This window comes from Anopheles darlingi, chromosome 3 (genome assembly GCF_943734745.1).
Source record: "Anopheles darlingi chromosome 3, idAnoDarlMG_H_01, whole genome shotgun sequence".
Taxonomy (NCBI): Eukaryota; Metazoa; Arthropoda; class Insecta; order Diptera; family Culicidae; genus Anopheles; species Anopheles darlingi.
The window spans coordinates 65,170,420-65,188,988 of record NC_064875.1 but is presented as its reverse complement, the minus strand read 5'-3'; the positions used below and the strand labels follow the sequence as shown (position 1 = coordinate 65,188,988).

Here is an 18,569-nt window from a genome sequence, read left to right as displayed (position 1 = left end):
TGGTCGGCCCTTTTTAAGCGTTTTTCTTGCCTACATACGAATTGTGCATACGGATGCGAAACTGTTAATGCGCCGGAATTAATCGTTCGAAATGGCACCTCCGTATTGATGCTATTTGCAGGAATTTAATTGAAGTTGAGAGCGTGCGAAAGAGAATACGCACGTGCACATATGATTCACGCCCCCAAAAACTCAACAGGAAGCTGCTCAATAATTGAAATTATGGCGATATCGCGTTACCGGCACCGAGCGGCCATGCCACTTAACTGTGCTTCAAGCGCTACCATGCCGGTGTGGCAAGCCTTTTAAGTGAAATCCTTAATGTAATTATGCTCTTTCACACGGTCGCCACACGCAGGCCATGTGTCGAGATCGCAATCGGTGGCATTGAATTAGTGCCCGTGAAATCCATAAAGCATCGCTTGATTGGTGTCCTCGTTCGCACGCTAGGGAGGGTAATGCGTTGAAACGCGCGCCGATGTGTGAACTGATCCAAAATGGATAATATTAACCGAATTCGGTCAAATTTAATATGAGTCCTTTTCGGCTCTTTGATGTGTACTACACCGAGTGGTTTTTTCATGGTTCTGCGGAATATTTTACTTTCTTTTAGATGTACCTACGCTATCTATCTAGGATATTTCGGCATAAGTTGATGTTCTTCTACGAGACGAGTGTAATGAAGATATCGTTTTTTTATTATCATTAAATCAAAGTGATTTGAGAAAAAACATTGCAAACAGTTCAGTTCTCTCAGAATGCCGGTGCCTGCCGCCGCCTAACTGGCGTGCGGCTTAATGGCTTTCTCCCTTCTTTCCTGCCACGCGCTGGAAGTCATCCATTTTAGTCGTCTGTATCGGTTGCCCGATAAAGGCCAGATGGTCGATGATTGTCGTTTCGCCACCGGACTGGTTGTCTTTCACGAACAGCTGAATGTTCTGTACGTTCTGGAACTTGACGAATCGCAGCTTGGTGGGTGTACCGGTTTCCAAATCCTTCGGATCAACCTCGAGATCCTGCACGGAAACGTACGAGTCGGCCATATCGAAATCGATCGTTCGCGGCTGGTTGATGAACAGCTTAATGTGCTTCGGTCCGTGCGTTGGCGGCGCTTTGATCTTCAGCGAGTGTAGCTTGACGATCTGATTGAATGTAACCGAAATGATCAGCTGCTCATCGCAATCCGATGCCAGATGACCGCCGCTCGAGCTGAGCGCATTTGTCAGTGGATGATCGTCGGCCTCGTTCAGACACTCGCACTGGTTCTTCTGAATGAACGTGATGAGGTCGAGCTAAACGTGAGTGTAGGGGAAAGAGCAGTACAATTAGCGATCTATTTCACCTTTACCGGCTCAAATCAATACCCACCATTCCCTGACCATAATCCTCTCCCGATTCGTCCACGCTGGAAACGTAATGTTTCTGTATCTTGGCCTCTAGCCCATTGATATCGGCTCCCTGCATTCGGTCAATCTTAGTCTGCAAGAGAACGAGCGATAAACAAAATGCAATCGAAGTGGTCCGACCACCCGGCGGAGAAGTACTTACTCTGGCGCGGTAGAAGATGAAGGTAGGCATAGAGGAGACGCCCTGTGAGGCCGCCGTCTCGGAGCATTTGTCCACGTCCACCTTCAGGAAGACGGCCTTCGGATACTTGGCCGGTAGCTGCTCAAACAGCGGTGCGATACTCCGGCAAGGACCACACCAGGTTGCCGTGAAATCGACGACCACCAGCTTAGCTCCGGCGGCCGCCAGCTCGGCCTGGAAATTGCCCTCGTCAGTAACCGCTCTTACTGCCATGCCGGAAACGGATGTGGTGTCTGGAACGGTGTTTTTACAGCGCTACGAGTTCGGAATCGGCGAGGTGAGGTACGTTTTCCCTTCCAAATTTCACGATTTTCTTTCGCGGCGGAACAATGACGAGACCAAAACAACAGTTTTCCAGGGTTGTAGCCCTGCTCCACGCTGAATTGGCACTTTTTTGAGCTGTCAAAATCTCATCTTACCCTATTAACATAAAGCTAATTTTTAAGCGGCCACTAAGAGGCCCATAATCGACTAGTTTTCTCGATCTGCCATACATCGTGGCCCCTTATGGGCCCCTTAGTGACCCCTAAACATAAAGGGAGCTCATTGACAACAGGGTATGTGTCAAAATCCAAATTCGTGCGCCAAAAAACCGGCGGAAAACCTTTTTCTCAGCGGCGGAAAATAGCGAAAAATCTTTAATTTGTACCGGCTGCGAGTTTCCCAGGTGATAAATATGGCCTACACCGACGTGCATCGGTCGTTTCTGCAAGCTTGCTGCAACCATGGAACGCTGAGCAAGGAGCAGGCGTACGAATTGCTCATCGGAATTCACGCACGCTGTAAGCGAACATCTGGCGCTAATTTTTACGGAACGGGCATTAAAGAACTCCTTCCCCTTTTAGATGGCGACAGCGACACGGTACCAAAGGAAGATGAGGTGGCCGAAGTGGTGGCCAAGATCAACAGCCGCATCTATCGGTTCGATCAGAAAATTGCTTACACCCACTACGATCCCACCGAACGGGACTTTTACGTGTTTGTGAATCTGATGGACTCCCCGATAAACCGGCACCAGAATGTTTACACCGCACCTGAGCTACAGTACTTTCGGGCTTTGCTACGCGAAATCACCCTTACCGATGATCACCAGCTGCCCCTGATTGCTTGTCTCAATCTGACGAATCAATCATCGGACGAAGGAACTAAGCCGCTCGCGAAGGCACGGGCCGAGCAGCTGCTGAGCGAGTGGGAACAATCCGGGTACTTTCTGATTCTGGAGAACCAGTGCTACTTTGGCCCGCGGACCATTGTGGAATTTGAGAACTATCTCAACACCAATTTTGCCGACGTTATTACACGCTGCTGTCTTTGCAATGTTACGATCTTTTATGTAAGTAATCTGGGAAGGTCGGAGATATCTGTTCCGTTCTGATGCTCCTTTTCTTTGCTCCCTTTCCATCCAGGGTCTACGCTGTGCCAAGTGTCCACAGATTTTGCACCGAGAATGCATGAAAAAGTATTTACGTCGTCTCACAAACTGTCCTTCCTGTAAGGAACTGTGGACAGTGAAGCTCTAAGGAATGAGGGAGTCTGGATTGCCAGATGGGATATCAGTTTACATGCGCCGCATTTATTTTCCAAACCCACCCATTGATCAACTAAAACTCGATTAAAAATAGGTTAACAAAACATCATGTTTGGTTACAGTTTGAGCTTTAATTCGCTCTGAACAATGCCCCAGGCACGTTCCGCTTGCTGCTGCGAGAACTCGTAACTCCACAGCGTGCTGAACACCACGTCCGATTGTCGTACGATCTCTTCCGTACTCGTCACCTGCGCATCGACACGCCGTATCGCTTCCTTTTCGGCCAGCTGATTTCGCTCCATCAACCGACGGATCGCTTCCTCGCGTGGAATGATACAGGACCACACTTCGTGGCAGTCCTGCTGCCAACCGGCGCGTAACAGTACCGCTGCCTCCATAATCACCACCTCCTTGCCCTGTTGCTCGTAAAGATTGCGTGCCACTTCCTGCGCTCGCTTCCGGATCGCATTCCACATGATACCGTTCAATTGATCCAGCTTGCTTCGATCAGCGAACACGATCGCGCCCAGCGCCTGACGGTTGATGGTGCCATCGGGATGTACGATCCCATCGCCGAACGTGGCCACCACCTGCTTGTAGCATTCCTCTCCCGGTTCGTATAGCTGATGACCGATCTTGTCGCAATCGATTACACCGGCTCCGAGCTTCTCGAACCGTTCCATCATTTTGCTTTTACCGGACGCAATCCCGCCAACCAATCCGATGATGTACGGTTTTGCCGGTAGCTGGCCGGGAGCTGGCTTTCGTGGCTTCAAACGCGTTCCGAGTAGGTCCATTCGCAAGTTGCTCGAGCTTATCTTATCCTCCTTATCTTCAATTGTCGCCTCATCATCGAGCAACTCGATCGTGTGCACCTGCAGCTGGTTCAGCCCGTTCTTGGTTCGCAGCTCGTTTACCTTTGTACCACCCCGGGCTGTCTCCGTACTGACCACGATCAACTGCGAATGGAATGAAATGAAGCGAACATTAAACATTGGCCAAGCAGAGACCACAAAAGTCTTACATCCATATTCGGATCGGTAGCCGTAGGTCCGAAGGGATCCACAATCGGCACCACTTCGTAGCGCAGCGTGGGATCGATGTCCTGCAGTAACTGCTCAAGAGTGGCAATCCGCTGTTCGGTTGGCAGTATCAGTTCGTATAGCTTTTTACCCCGATTCATGGCCCCATCCGTTACACCAACGACTAGCCGCTCGGTTGCCATGAGAACCGCTTGCGTAAGCAGCACTTTGTGCCCGGCATGGATTCGATCGAACGTTCCACCGAGTACCACATTTCGGTAGCATTCCTCTGCCGGATCCAGTACCACCTCGATCCGTGTGCCGGTCTCTGCCCCACCATCCGCCGTCAGTTCCACAACCTGGGCACCTGGAAAGTGTTGCGCGAGAACGGCCTCCTCGTTACCGGAAGCGACGGCATAATCATAGAACAGATAGTCTACCGATGGTAGCCGTTTCCGGTGGGCGGAAAATGCGCTCGCATTGGGGTGTCCGGTTCGGAGAGTTCCGGTCATGATGCGCAGATCTACGTCGGCTCCGATCCAGCAAACCGACGATTGATAAACGCTCGCCACGAACCGGCCTAAAGCCCGCGGACACTTCACGGAGGCGGCCACTTTCGGGTGAAACTGTAGGTACAGTGTGTGCAGCGGGTAGGGCCGAGTGGCGGCCAGGGTTTTCGCGACGCTGGCCAGGTGCACCATGGTCAGAAGACCAATTTTCCGGGCCATTTTTCCTCAGTCGTAATCACTTTTGCTTTCTTTCTTAACTTTTCTTAACGAAACCGAACTTTAAACACGCTCCAAAACAAATGATCCACAACGGGCGGTTTCGTTAAGCACAAGGCCGAGCCACACGAAGCATAAAAACATAGCGTAAGTTTGGGAGGAAAATATTTTAACTATTAACCCCTTTTTCAAATAACCGTTAGATAGGAAATGGTCAAAATCAGAATGATCTCAACCCCTACACGCGGGTTGCACGCGTAACAAAGCCAACGATCAGATCGCCATCATATTCTATCCTGAGGCGGCAGAAAGCATAACAAACGATCGATCAAAAAGCAACGAAGAAATCCGCATCCGCCTCTACCGTTCCCTCAAAGAGCAAAACGCGAGCGAGTTATGTCATGCAGTTATTTGCATCTCTCTGCCCTCCCCTCGGTCCGCGCTTACCTAGCCAGCACCTATACTATCTGTTTTGTGGCGCTTTTCCTTTTGATTTGATCAATACGATTCTTCTCGGTCGCGATTCTTCTTCGCGCGATGGACTAGACTCGAGTCTGGATAGTCACTGGAGCTAGCTGGAATGTGATAGCTTTCTCACGCGCAACCTCTTGAGGCGCGATCCGCCATGGGGTGGTTGGGTGGCTCCCCTCTTTCATAATGCGACTCACGATTGACGGGTTTTTCGCTTTGAATTTATTCCTTCGTTTCCCCTCTGGCGAAATGGTCGATGGATCAGATCGCAAAATTTGTGAAATGTCCGCCGCATTCGAGAAACACGGCACTCCAGCACACGATCTTTTTCCTCTCTACACGATCTAGGCTAGGCCAATTTGAATAAAAGCAGCGGCGGCGATCATTGATAATCGATCGCAAGGAAAGTAAAAGTGCAGCCGAGGCGCGGTTTTCGTTTTCACTTTTTCGTTGTTTTGTAAATGAACTAAACAAAAGTAGTATGTACAAAAAGGTGTTACAGGCGTTGCAGTAAAGTGTGAGTGTCGTAGCGCGAATCGAAATTAGAGCTTCGGTTTTGGATCTGGATTTTGCTTTGTTCGTTTTTTTTCTGTTTGTTTCTTCTGCATCTTCTGCTTCTATTTTCCTTGACGTGTTCTGTGCTGTCTGCTCTTCCCTCTTTCCTGACTGCGCATCCTCCTGCTGATCGTGCACGCGTGATCGTGTGCTATCACCGGGTTCGCCCTCACCTCTAACTCAAACTCATTCTCGTTCTCGATCTCATTGCTTCCCATTGTTGCTGATGCGCGATGCTGATTGAGTATGGGCACAGGTCGCAGTGAAACGCATTCTACGCAAATCTCATCAATGTTCCTCATGGTATCCTCTATCGCTTCCCTCCCTCGCGGTTTTCTCACTCTAATGACTCGTGCTAAACGCGTAAATTGAAACGCTGACTCCGAGACTCTTACTGGAGGGCCTGCAGTCTGGCGATCTCGGCCTCGAGCGCCTGGATGTTGAAGTTCGGGTCATCCTTGGGCGGGTTGGCGCGGATGAACTCGAGCGTCTTCAGGACATGGTCCGGCACGGGGCCTTCACGCGGCAGATGGGCACCCTGGGGCTGGAATCCGTTCTCGTTGGCAACGTACGTCAGCGAGATTGGCGTTCCGTCGCGATCGGTCCACGAAGCGCTACCCTGCGCCGACTGACCACCAACACCCTCCTCCTGCGCCCGAATACCATTGCTCGTCTCGTAGTTCCACGCGTACGAACCGTCCGGGTTGACGACGCTGTCCGAGTTCAGGATCTGCGCATCGGCATCCGGGTTCTGGGCGACGGCGACCGCAGCCAGGGCAGCAATAACGAACTAAATGGCAGAGAGAGAGAGAGCGAGAGAGGAAGAGAAAGAGAGAGATATTAATTAATGATCAAATAGGCGTTCCATTAGGCCAGGGGCACATCTTCAACTCAACTGGCAGACGTTGCGTAATGACACTTGTCGCGTGTCAGCACCCTGATCAACCCGATACAACCCCTTCCCTTCCCCTTGATATCCTTGACATCCCTCATCCCATAACTCAAAGGCAAACCTCATTTGCGATCGTTTGCTCTGAGGGGCAGGCCCAGCTCATCATCTGGTGACACCTCTACGGATCGTTTGTCTTGGCAAACGAACGCCAAAGTAGCCACCGGGCCACTCGTTGTCACGCCACGCAGGGGAAGGGATCACTCACGACTGTGTTCAACGTTAGACCGGGAAAGGCAGGTGAGAAAGGCCGAGAGGCCATGCTAATCAACCTTTTAGCAAGATTTACATTCGACAAGGGGCTGCTGTTGCATGTGCTGCTGCTGCTGCTCAATGTCACGGCGTGTAATGTTGGCCATTCTCGATGTCGATACATCATCCTTCGAAACCGATGATCGTGATCGACGCACCTGTCGCCGTTTCTGCTGCTGCTGCTACTTGACGATCATGATGGCCTCTCGTAGATGAGGATGGCACCTATGGAGAAGGCCTGACCATACATCATCGCATCGCAGGAACGCTACCGGCGAGCTGACTAAAGCGCTGAGTGCGAATCACATAATTGAAGCTTTGCTTACGGTCGGTCTAGCCGTAGCGTTGTGGCCACAATACTGCCAGCCACATTTCATTGACAATTGCTCCCTTGCCGAGTTGGCGATTGTGTGCGTCTGCGTAGCAGATCTCTGACGCAAATTTCCCCAGAGCAGAGCGTCCCAGAGCCGGCGACCGGACACAATTTGGCGAGATAATTTGATGCAAGATCCCGCCCCTCAAGACACACTGCAGACACACCTTAAGATGCAAAGTGAGATACACGGAAACACGGCGAGTGTGCAGCAACCACGCTACGCCACAATTAAACGAGCGATGCATGCGTGTGTTGCTCGGTGCAGCATAATTGCGCAGAGTGCGGAAGGCAAGGCCACTGTGGTGGGAAACACTGTGACACACTTTTCCGGGCCGACACATGCGACGGAACGGGGGGGAACTCGAATGCTCGAATGTTCATTGAGTTTTTGGGCAACTGCGGCTCCCACGCGGCCACCCCGAGGGGAGGGTGTTTATGTAAGCAAAGCTTATCGTTTTGCTGCGACAGAATGGCAGCACCCGAAAGGGCCAAGGTTCCAAACAAAACAAAACGTTTTGTTTCAGACGTCGACGATGACTTCATATTTAACGCTTTGCGTGATTCCATCGCCGATGGAGGAGGAATCACTCGGGAATTCAATGGTGCAATTGTTTCCGCCAAGCACCGAGGGCAGGGTTCTTGATCCTTTTTCCCCCCATCTCACCCTCAAAAACAAATGGCCCCCACGCCAGCCCAGCTGTTCTCAAACTATTCAACAGCATCAATTGGCCCATTTCTGATGCCCATTGCTTGCTATAGGTCACACACGGCAGGATTGGCCACAGGTATTTGGCCACAAATCCTCGGTCTTCCGCTGCAGCGCGCACTAGCACCGTTCTCTCTACGGCTCCAACTCCATCTAGCACTCCACGGAAAGCACACTCTTGATTATTCGTCTGTTCACAAGCAGCCTCAACCTCATCGGCTCGCATCGCAGCAATCCTTGGTTGTGAATAGATATCCTTTTTTTTGTTTTTTGCTTCCTTGGACGAGCTGCTGTCCTGCTGCGCACTAGCCTACTACGCGTTTCAACTCACCACTCGGAACATGATGGCTACTGTGTGTGTGTTGATGTGTGTTTGGGGTTTTAGAACGGAGTACAACGGAAGGGACGCTGCTGATGATGATGGTTCGATCACGATGGTGGGTAGGACTGAACTGACTGATCGTTGGCTGAAATTCGCCGCTTTTTATACTCGTTGAAGAAAGTCACAGGCAACAGGCGCGAGACCAGACCAGACCAGACGAGACAGAACCCCAAGCGCGCAGCGGTCGCAGGTCCCCGGGCCCCGCCGCTAGTACACCAAACGCCCCGCTAGTACACGACGACGACGACGACGCTTGATGACGACAACAACGTCGGCGACGATGACGACTTGGTGGCTGGAGGGAGAAGAAGGAACCGAATCTTGCCTTCTCGCCGACCAGAAAGGTCGATGGTGGTGGTGGCGAAGCGGGATGGAGGGGGGCACTAGCGGCCACGGTATGATGCTTCGGATGCTGGGAAGATGGGTTGCTGCCGTTTGCCTCCCCGATCATCGTCGTCGTCGTCGTTGTCGTTGTCGTCGTTTGTCGGTTGCTTTGGAAGAGGAGTAGGAGAATCAACGGCAGCAGCGATGGTGGTGAGCTCGTGGGGTTGGGCGCAAGGCTTCATCGCCATGCGCCATCGTCTCGCTCATGTTCACCCTCACCACCAGCAACAGCAACAGCAGCAACAGCAGCAGCAGCAGCAGCGACGGCAACTGAATCGTCATCATGTGGCTTGCGGGTCGCAAAAGGGTAAGGAAAAGGCAGCCTTCCAGGCAGGCCAGAGCCCAGGGCCCCTGCAGCTCATCCACCGAAACATCGGAGCACACACACACACACACACACACACGAAATGGAACTCGATCGATGCGCGATCCTCTGCAATGAGGGCGAGGGCAGGGCAGGGCACATGGAAAATAAAGAACAGAAAAAAGCACGAAAAAAGTGGCAAAATAATAATGAAATCAGCAGCCACGTGCATGCGTGTGTGTGCATATGAGGTACAGCTGCACTACTTGGCGTCATAGACGACGAACTCTCGGCAATGGCGACATTGGCGGCTACTTAAGAGTGGGAGGGGCACACCCGCCCGGAGCGGAGCACACATTAGAGGATTAGGATTGCCACCTCCACCGGTGGGGTGTTTGGTAGTGAGCAGGTATCATCAGTAAATGTTTAACGACTTTAACGGGAGGCAAACGAACATCCCTCGTCACCCACCCCTCTAAGTACAGGCGTTAACATTTCGACCTTTGCGCACTCCGCCACTCGCTGGTGCCGGTAGGTGGGAGTGTGCGGTGAGCGATCTATAGCCCCATGGTCTCTGGCATGAGGACGCCCAGATGAGCTCTATGCGGCTGCGCAATAGCAATGTGTCCGAATGGGGGGTTGTACTACTACTGTCGGTCATCGCACACACCCATTATACTGATGATGTTCGGCCACACAGACACACACATACACACAGACATTAGCCGCAACTTATTAGTTAGCCGATGGCGTGGCCACAAACCTTGCGGATCATCTTAAACGCCCGAAACGAATCTGAGCATTCGAAGACAAGATAGACTGACAGGCGGACAGGCAGAAAGGGGAAGAGGAGATGGTATGGAGGGGAATTGTAACAATCGTCCCACAAAAAAAATGGCGCACACACACACACACACACTCATCCTAACATAGAGAGAGAGAGGTCACGCACGACGATCGCGCAGAGAAAAACGAGGTTCGTCTCCGGTTTTCGTTGAAGTCTTTTGAATGGCGCTGGAATTTCGAAGCTGATGCAGGGCAGTACCAAAAAAAACGAAAACGCACCCCAATGCGTATGTGTGTGTGTGTGCCTGGGGAGAGAAACATGAGCGAAGAAGATGCACTGGGCCATCGAAACCCTCGGGGCGTTGGTAGGATCCCTCTCCCACCCCCCTTCGCATTCCCAACCGTTTCGATGTGTTGCGATGGCAACAGCAGCAGCAGCAGCAGCAGTTCGCATGCATCTTGGCTGTAATTGAAGCCTTCCCCTCCGTAGCAGCAGCAGCAGCAACCGGCCTACTTGGACTGTCAGTCGGTCAGTGTGTCTCGTTCACCTTCACTCCCTTTTGCGCGCGCTCTCTCTCTCTCTATCCCTCTCCCTCTATCTCTCTCTCTCTCGGTCATTGGTGATCTCAAGAGTGACCCATAACACCGCATCGTAGGGCCGTTGTGTGACCCCAAACCACCTTTTCCCCCTTTCCTGACACACCAACCACACCAAGAAGCCACGAAATTACCGCAACATCGTTTTAACGATGTCCTGTGGCGGTGGCCGCAGTCCTCGGTTCTCGCACACGCTTTCGCCGTGCCGGTGAGGCCAGGCGGGGCACCCAAAATTTGGCAAATGAACGTGTGAAAGGTCAAACGGGGGTATAGGGGACCTCCCCGACATGTGAAACGCGCTTTTCGGGCTGGACGATTAATCGTGACATCGTCGTCGTCGTCTTCGTCGTCCGGGATGGGACGGTTGCTTGTAATGCTTTTGCGGTGCTTAATCATGCTCGATCGTCCGTTCGATCGATCGGTTGGTCGATGAGGAGAAGAAGAAGAAGAAGAAGAAGAAGAAGAAGAAGAAGAAGAAGAAGAAGAACAGGAGGACTCTTTACGCGCATTAGCATTCTACAACGCCGCACGTCGCAGCACATCTTATGATGATGAATGTCTCTTCGCGTTCGTGGCTCTCGTCCTTGTTGGGTGTGTCGGTTTTTGCGGCCGCACATCGTATCGAAACGGAAGCCAAGTGCGCTCGTACATGCGTGTGTGTGTGTGTGTGTGTGTGCGTGTGTATATGAGTATCGAATCTTGCTGCTCGCTGGCTCGCTCGCACGGTCATCATAAATCAAACTCACATTTGACCCCTTACGCAATGGACCTCTCAAGCAGCCCAACCCAAAAACCAATTGAGGGTGGAAGGGACTAGAGAGAGAGAGGGAGAGATCCATAAAATCCCTTCCACCCTCGCGCCTCTCGCGCGGACAGTTCGATGCGTTCGACGCGCGCGGCCAATGACACACACACGCACACACACATACACACACAGACAATGCGAAGAAGGAAGGTGCCCATTACGTGCGCTGCTCGTGTTACCAGCGTTCTGTCTTGGGGTTTGGCACACAGCACCCGGTTCACCATTGCTGCCTGGGACCCGCCCGGGAATCATTAAAATTTTGGCAAAAAATACCACCTCCTCCTTCTTCTGGCCACACCAATGCGCCGCTTCAATCCATCAACGACGCCAACGATGACGACGACGATGACGACGACGTCGGCCTAGTTTATCCGCGTTTTTCGCGATCGAGCGACCAGCGAGCGAGCTGCTGCATTGTTATCCAACGCCTTCCTGTCTGTCTTGCGCGCTGCTTCAGCCACTCCATCTTTGAGTGATCAAAAAAGGGGGGAGGGAGAGCCTCGATTGATCTATGGTTGTGCATGGCGGGCTTGTGAATGGATCGCCGATGGCTTCCGGTTTACGGCACAAAAGGTTCACTTTCTTCTCCCGGACGCTCGGACTGCGAAACTGAAAGCAAAATAGATAAATCTGCTCTACCCTTCTACCTTCTTCTTTTCGCCTCTCTTTTTCCTCTAGTCTTCTTCGTAAGTCCATCGATGGCCACCGACGCGCTGGTTAAGCACTCGGCAGCACTGTCGCTGGACAATCCATTTTGCGAGCCACCTTTTTGTCCAGCATGGTTTATGCGCTGCATCGCGCAACGCACCACAGGATGAACCTCGGTGCAAGCGATCGATGCAAGCTTACGTCGAGACATTCGATTCCGGCGATCCGGGATGCCCGGCCCCGATCGTCCGAAAAAGGCGTTCGTGATATTTAGCCGAATTTTGCACGCAACCCGACGCCGCTCATCCCCACCGAGGGGGGCTTGGTGGAAGGGATGCTAAAGGTCATGTCAACGCACAACCACATACGTGCAAGCGGCGTGTACGACTGGTGCGATTGAACTTCAATTAGCAAATGGCAGCACGATCTTGGCGTCCACCTGGTGTTCGTGGAGTTTCTATTACTTCCGCAATCAATTCATTGGAACACGAGCCAATGATGGACGTTACTCGCATCAATACCTTACTACGTACCAATACCTCGATGCGTACTGCGTCGATCGAGAAACACGTGTTCGTTTCAAGACGTGCGCTCGAGTAAATCCCGTTTCAATCATCGTGCACATCGTCACGTGGAGCTCAGACAGTGTATCAAGCGATTGATCAGTACCTTCCGCTGTCATAACAAACCTTCCACGGGAGCATCTGGACGCGTCTGGACGCGTCTGGAAGCAAAGCACTCGAATGGTGTGCCACACTACAGCCACTGACTGATTAATCCCTCAAACAGACAAAAACAAAGGTTAGAATGACTTGTCAAAAGCCAGCGAAGCAACAGTGAACCCAATATTTGCTCTCCGGAAACCTCGCTGGATACCGGAACCGCGTTAGCGAGCGCAAAGCGCGACTAACACGCTACCACCGCACCGTCACCCCACCCTCCACCGCGTCACTTACGTTATTCTACGCTTCGACATTCCGATCGATGAGTTCGGATCGGATCGGCCCATGGCATGGCGCGCTTGCATTGATTGTCTTAATTCCTTCCGCAAACCAGCCGCACCAAATGGCTCCTCCGGTCCGCGGCCAAACAAAGGAAAAATGTCCAATAACGTGTGATCATCGCCAAATTGCCAGAAAGAAAAAAACGCAACAAAAAGGCGCAACAACAAAAACCAAATCCCTTTTCCAGCTTGATTAGAATCATCGCGATCGCGGTTCGCGCGAGACGACAAATAAAACTTAATCACATCCTGGGCAGGCAGACATATAAATTGGACCTACCCGCGCCCCCCCGGGGGTTGGGCTGTTCATAGCAAAAAAAAAACATACTTAATAGTGGCCGTGGTCTCCCGTGGTCCCATTTCGGTGGCCGATCGCGCCCCAATCTCCGAAACACTTTCAATTTCGGTATCGAGGAACATCTCGCGCGCCATCGGCATTGAGCATCCATTTAGAGGGCCCCCACGGGTCTGGGCTTGGGCTGGCCTGGTGGTCCTCCTATCCTTGCCCGAGGCGAATGGAAGATTCGTCGATTGCTATTGGGGGGATTGTTTTTGGTTCGTCGATCGTCGCTGGATCGTCGCGGTTGGGAGTGGGAAGGTCGGTTTTGGTTATGTTTCTCTGGTTGCCTTCATTTTTTTTTCTTCTTCTTTCTATTTACTCATGCGACACCCCTCACGAATTAAGATGATGATCGATGATTGATCAATTGCTGCGGCGTGTGACCGTCACCGTGTGTCAATGGAATCCCACCCATGGGCACAGCTCTGCCGGCACTGCTGAGGATCGCAGTGTCAGATATAAAAATAGTTTTTGGTCGAGATGTTACCGGTCGAGGCTCACCGACAGAAGGTTAGGTTGGGTTGATGTGTTTGGATTGCATTTGAACCGCGGAGGGGTTTGGTTTCGAAAGCAGTTGAAGTGATGTACATTCGAGAAGGTTGCTTAGTGGGCAGTTGGCGATGATTTTGGGTTTTTTAAATATTGCAATACATTTTTTCGACGTCCATCTAGTACGTCGAGAAATGTATTGCAATATTTTCTATCCTGTATACTGACGAACACTGAAGGATTAAGTTCGTATGCAGAAGTGTTGTCTTCTAGGGCAGTTAATATTTTTTTATATGTTGTAACACACGTTTAGTCGCAAATCTAATATGTAATAATACCTTATAATATCAAGCTTGACTATTATTCCGCGCTAATATTCACGAAGAAGTTGGAAATGGAAAATGGCTATGGAAAAAAATGTAATCAAAGGCTGAAGCAAAAATTAAAGATACAATTTCAAAATCTGGAAGATGATTACTGATTAGAAAATCTGGAAGATGATAAACTGTTTACGAAAATAGGGATACGATTGATCCTGATTTTAAACGCAGGTGCAAATCGATGATGCTAAGTACCTAAGATAAGCACTTAACCTTTGATCAAAGACATAAAACGCATGAGCTTAACAGTTATCCTTACACAGTCTATGCGATTGAAATTCGAGGCAATAGCCTATAAGCGATAGCGACTATCTCATGATAGTCCATCAAGGACAATCTCGTACCCCGTACGAGCCAAATTTTGAGCATAATAGCAACAGAATACCCCTGTGTGTGTGGCCTTCCGCGCCCAAACCATCTGACTAATTTCACCTCTCCATATTCCACCAAAGGCAGCAATCTACAGGTATCTTCGCCGTCACCAACGTGATCTATCGAACACATTCACGACGCGATTCTGCGGACACATTTAGTTGGCTTGTTCTGGTGTAAAGTTACACCAAAAAATCCTGTTTGCTCAATGACAACAGCGCATTGATTAATGATTAAAATAGCCCGCAAACCACGACCAAACAAGCTAACAAAGTGTGTGAGTGTGCGAGTATGTCCCCGTCCCTGCCGGAGGATATAGTGGAGATTAGGCGCTTCGCTTCGCTTTGCCCCCAGGCCGCAATCGCTTCCCACAGCAAACAGGTTGTGCAAAAATTTTTCTATTAATATATGATTTCATTATCGGCACATTAAACGGGGGAGATTCATCACTGCCTAGCCTAACACAGGAGTCATCAAATCGTCACAATGTGGCCAGTAGGAGTAGGACACACATCCGCGCCATACTGTCAGACTGACTCCGGCGAATATTCGCACCGCGTAAAAGATCAATATTAGCATAAGATGCATTTTAATTCACCCAACCACAAGCACCACAAGTCCGGTCGTCGGTCGAGTAGCACTATCATTACAGCACTGGACAACGCTGGACAGCGCTTCACTGTCGCTTTGCTTATTGTATGAATTTATAATTTCATCTGTTAAACATTTGCCTAACGTTTACTGCCACCGACCGCTGCTGCTGCTGCTGCTGTTGGAGGACATACAACCAGGTCGGTCTCCTCTTCTTTCGCTTCGCTCTCGCCCTCTTCTATCTCTCCGTTGGTGACCATCGTCGTCAGTGACAAGGCGAGAGAAGACGAAAAAACAACTATTTCGGTGAAAATTAGGAAACATCTGCTTTTGCAAAGCAATAATGTCGGCGTCGGCGAAGGCGATTGCGCGCTGTTTGTGTTCGGGCATTTGGGTGGCATTTTATGCGCTTTTCTTTAATGCACTTCTGCGATTCTCCCTTCCACCCTTCGGTGTCCATTGTGTTTCCATTCGCCGTCACCACCGTCATGCTGTTGGTTCCCGCACCAGAAATGGCCGGGCCGCCGGTTTTTCGGTCAGCCCGAAAATAACCCAAAACCATTTTCTCACTATTCACAATGGGGCACGAGGAATAGTGGGGGGTGTCCCTCTCACGGTGTGGCAGGCCAGCGTTCCAGCGTGTTTACCCGAGCTTGATGGCGCTAGGCCGCCTAGGCCTGAGGCCGGTACTTTATGCTATTCGGTGGTTTCGAGCCAAACCGAAACTGCAACCGGCGATGGTTGCGGCTAGGCGCCGATGGTTTCGGATTGGCCTCAGTGTCGCGCGAGTGCCGCGCTGCCTTGGTCGGTTGGTCGGGGTGGGATTGGTGGAATTGTCGGTTTGACAAATCTTGTCTTGCATGTAACATGAACTTTTCAATGGCCTCTCAATGACACCAGTGGTGATGCCGGTGGTAGGCGCGACCTAGGCACGGCCACAATTCGCTTGCTTGCTGTGTGCCGAACACGGATTAACATCTGTAGCTCGTTGTGTGCTGTCAGTCGTTCAGCTTGGGCGCAGCTTGAGCATGGTGACCGGCACCGCAGCACCAGGTGGTCCAATGCGACATGCTGCTTCGTGATCGTAAAGCGATGGAACGCGGGAATGGATAACCGGATACGCTAGAATCCATATCATCATTCATTGTACTAGCTTCGCTGATAGGATAAGTGCACATTAAACATGAAGGATACATAATGCTCCTTCGGTAAAGCCAATGATGACCTGTGTGATTTGTGGCGACTACAATTAGATGGACTTTGAAGAACATACTATACATATTGCTAATATGTTCCACTGTTAATCCACTGTGTGTTCGTCAACTGGAAAGGAGTGACTAAACTAGGGAACGAATGATAAACTTCGTTGGTCCCAAGAAGCATTTTGATATCACCTCAAAACCTTTCGCAAGATCCAGAAGCATCTAGAACAGCGATGGCAATCAATTTGGAAACGCCAATTTATGCAGCTAATTCTTTCTCTAAACTTCCTGTACGTGTTACCTAAGTGTTCGCTCATTAGCAACTATTAGCTGATCTGATAAAAATGCAAATAGTAATTGTTACCAAAAACATAAGAATTAATATTGTTCCATCTGTTGTGTATACTGCTCACCGATGAAAAGCGATTGCTATTCCTGCTTTGTTGCAGGAAAGATTACATTTTCCATCCACCCAGAACCGCGTACCATCCAGCAGCAATCGGTCATGTAACGCCTTCCGAACCGAAAAGACAATTTGAAGAATGAAATGAAAAAAAAATCCAATTTCGCTCTCTGCTGCACATACCGTCGCCGTGCTGTTGGTCCCATCGAACACCAGCAATCGCTTCCCTACCTTGCATCACACGGCCCGGGAATGGTCATCGGCCCGGTCCGGTGCTGCAATCTCCACCGAACCGCGGCACCAACGACGTCACCATCCTACCTGTATTTGCAAATTTGCTTTCGCTTTCCGTTCATCTTCACCCCAATTCTCAAGCCGCGAATTGGCGGGCGTGAAGGGCGCTAACCCAAGGCAGAACGCTTACGAGGCTGGCCGAAGGCACATCGCCTCCTACACCGGGAGGGTATGGGGGAGAGGGATTCTGTGGTGCCGGAGGGAAGCGCTACCGCTACCGAAAGGTGTCAAAATGGGAGGCGTTTCGGGTCAAGAGATCTGCCAACTGCCTCACCGCCTCGATCGTTACTCATCTCGATCACGATAAGATGTCTCGATTTTGCTCCTTGCTGCCGTCTGTCTGTCTGTCCGTCTGTCTGTCTGTCTACTAGTTGGAGGCGTCGCGTGGGCTGCCAAGGAGTCGGCACCCGAGATATGTCAAGCCAGGTACAACGACGGCAAACAACCTCACCTTTCCGCGTGGCGTACCAATTCTTTGGCGGAACCTTCACCGAACGAGTGCAACGCGATGCAATGCGTCGTTCCGTTCGTTCGGAGTGCATTAGATCCCGGCCTACCAATCTCGAGTGGTCTGGGCTTCTTGTACTGTTCACTTCAGTAAGGAGGGGCCGTCCGCGAACGGTGGCGGCGCTCAAAAGTTCAAGACTCTTGCGGATCATTAATAAAGTGGAAGGAACGGGCCCGCGAGTGAAGTCTGGAGTCGGTCTGAGCAGCATACTCCACCGCACTGCACTGATGGTCTGATGCTTCTTCTTCTTCTTCTTCTTTTTCGTCTTTTTATTGCCGCTTAATAGCCTCTCCTTCCCCCGGGCGGTCTGGTGAATGTCGCGCCTCTTCGCTATTTACCCAAGCGCTTCGCTTCGTCTATCGCTAATGCCGTCGGTCGCGCTGGCTCAGCCCGCGAGTTGAAAGTGTTTTCGATTCCCACCCTCACCCATCTCACCCCTATCCCTACCTTGTCGCGATTTGTTGTGCCCTCCCGGCGGAATGTGGCGTCGATCGGTGGCCGAGGAGGCGTTTAATCGATCGACGAATTAAGAACACGTCTTCGGTCGCTGCATTCTGTTGATGGTGTCGACGATGCTGATGATGATCATGATGATGGGAGTGTGGCCTCCCCCCTTTAACCTCCCCCCTGAGGCAAGGGATAAAGATGCTGGAACGTGTGACGCTTCGGTGACAGATCTTTCGTGGAGTAGAGCCCTGAAGATGCAATTCGCTGATGCGGCTGTGATCTGTTCACGATTAACATCGTTCGTACAGCTGTACTGGCGTTGTTCAACGAACAACAATCATACGCCATGGTAAGCTTGTTCGCCTTGATTTCGTGCAGCCTACCGTTTCCACAGGCTACCAGCGATAAAGCATGCTTTATTGGTTGTCGCCGTCCGATGGTTCATGATGGTGCATGTTGATGT

The 18,569-nt window shown here is 51.0% G+C and overlaps 4 protein-coding genes across 4 annotated transcripts; 1 reads left to right on the top strand and 3 right to left on the bottom strand.

The window, feature by feature from the left end:
- Positions 1-675: 675 nt before the first annotated feature.
- LOC125955316 (thioredoxin-like protein 1) lies at positions 676-1,970 on the bottom strand. Its single transcript, XM_049686432.1, has 3 exons — positions 1,549-1,970; positions 1,369-1,479; positions 676-1,292 (listed from the first exon to the last, which is right to left on the bottom strand). Exons 1-3 carry the CDS (start codon positions 1,798-1,800, stop codon positions 795-797), a joined length of 861 nt encoding a protein of 286 aa, XP_049542389.1. The 5' UTR covers positions 1,801-1,970; the 3' UTR covers positions 676-794.
- Positions 1,971-2,107: 137 nt separating this feature from the next.
- Positions 2,108-3,214, top strand: LOC125955318 (non-structural maintenance of chromosomes element 1 homolog). The gene is made up of 4 exons (XM_049686434.1): positions 2,108-2,144; positions 2,255-2,369; positions 2,433-2,920; positions 2,994-3,214. Exons 2-4 carry the CDS (start codon positions 2,264-2,266, stop codon positions 3,105-3,107), a joined length of 708 nt encoding a protein of 235 aa, XP_049542391.1. The 5' UTR covers positions 2,108-2,144; positions 2,255-2,263; the 3' UTR covers positions 3,108-3,214.
- On the bottom strand, positions 3,145-4,913 carry LOC125955290 (bifunctional coenzyme A synthase). Its single transcript, XM_049686387.1, has 2 exons — positions 4,140-4,913; positions 3,145-4,074 (listed from the first exon to the last, which is right to left on the bottom strand). Exons 1-2 carry the CDS (start codon positions 4,863-4,865, stop codon positions 3,232-3,234), a joined length of 1,569 nt encoding a protein of 522 aa, XP_049542344.1. The 5' UTR covers positions 4,866-4,913; the 3' UTR covers positions 3,145-3,231.
- A 930-nt stretch (positions 4,914-5,843) lies between these two features.
- On the bottom strand, positions 5,844-8,636 carry LOC125955329 (cuticle protein CP14.6-like). The gene is made up of 2 exons (XM_049686450.1): positions 8,503-8,636; positions 5,844-6,678 (listed from the first exon to the last, which is right to left on the bottom strand). Exons 1-2 carry the CDS (start codon positions 8,512-8,514, stop codon positions 6,280-6,282), a joined length of 411 nt encoding a protein of 136 aa, XP_049542407.1. The 5' UTR covers positions 8,515-8,636; the 3' UTR covers positions 5,844-6,279.
- Between the last annotated feature and the right edge of the window lie 9,933 nt (positions 8,637-18,569).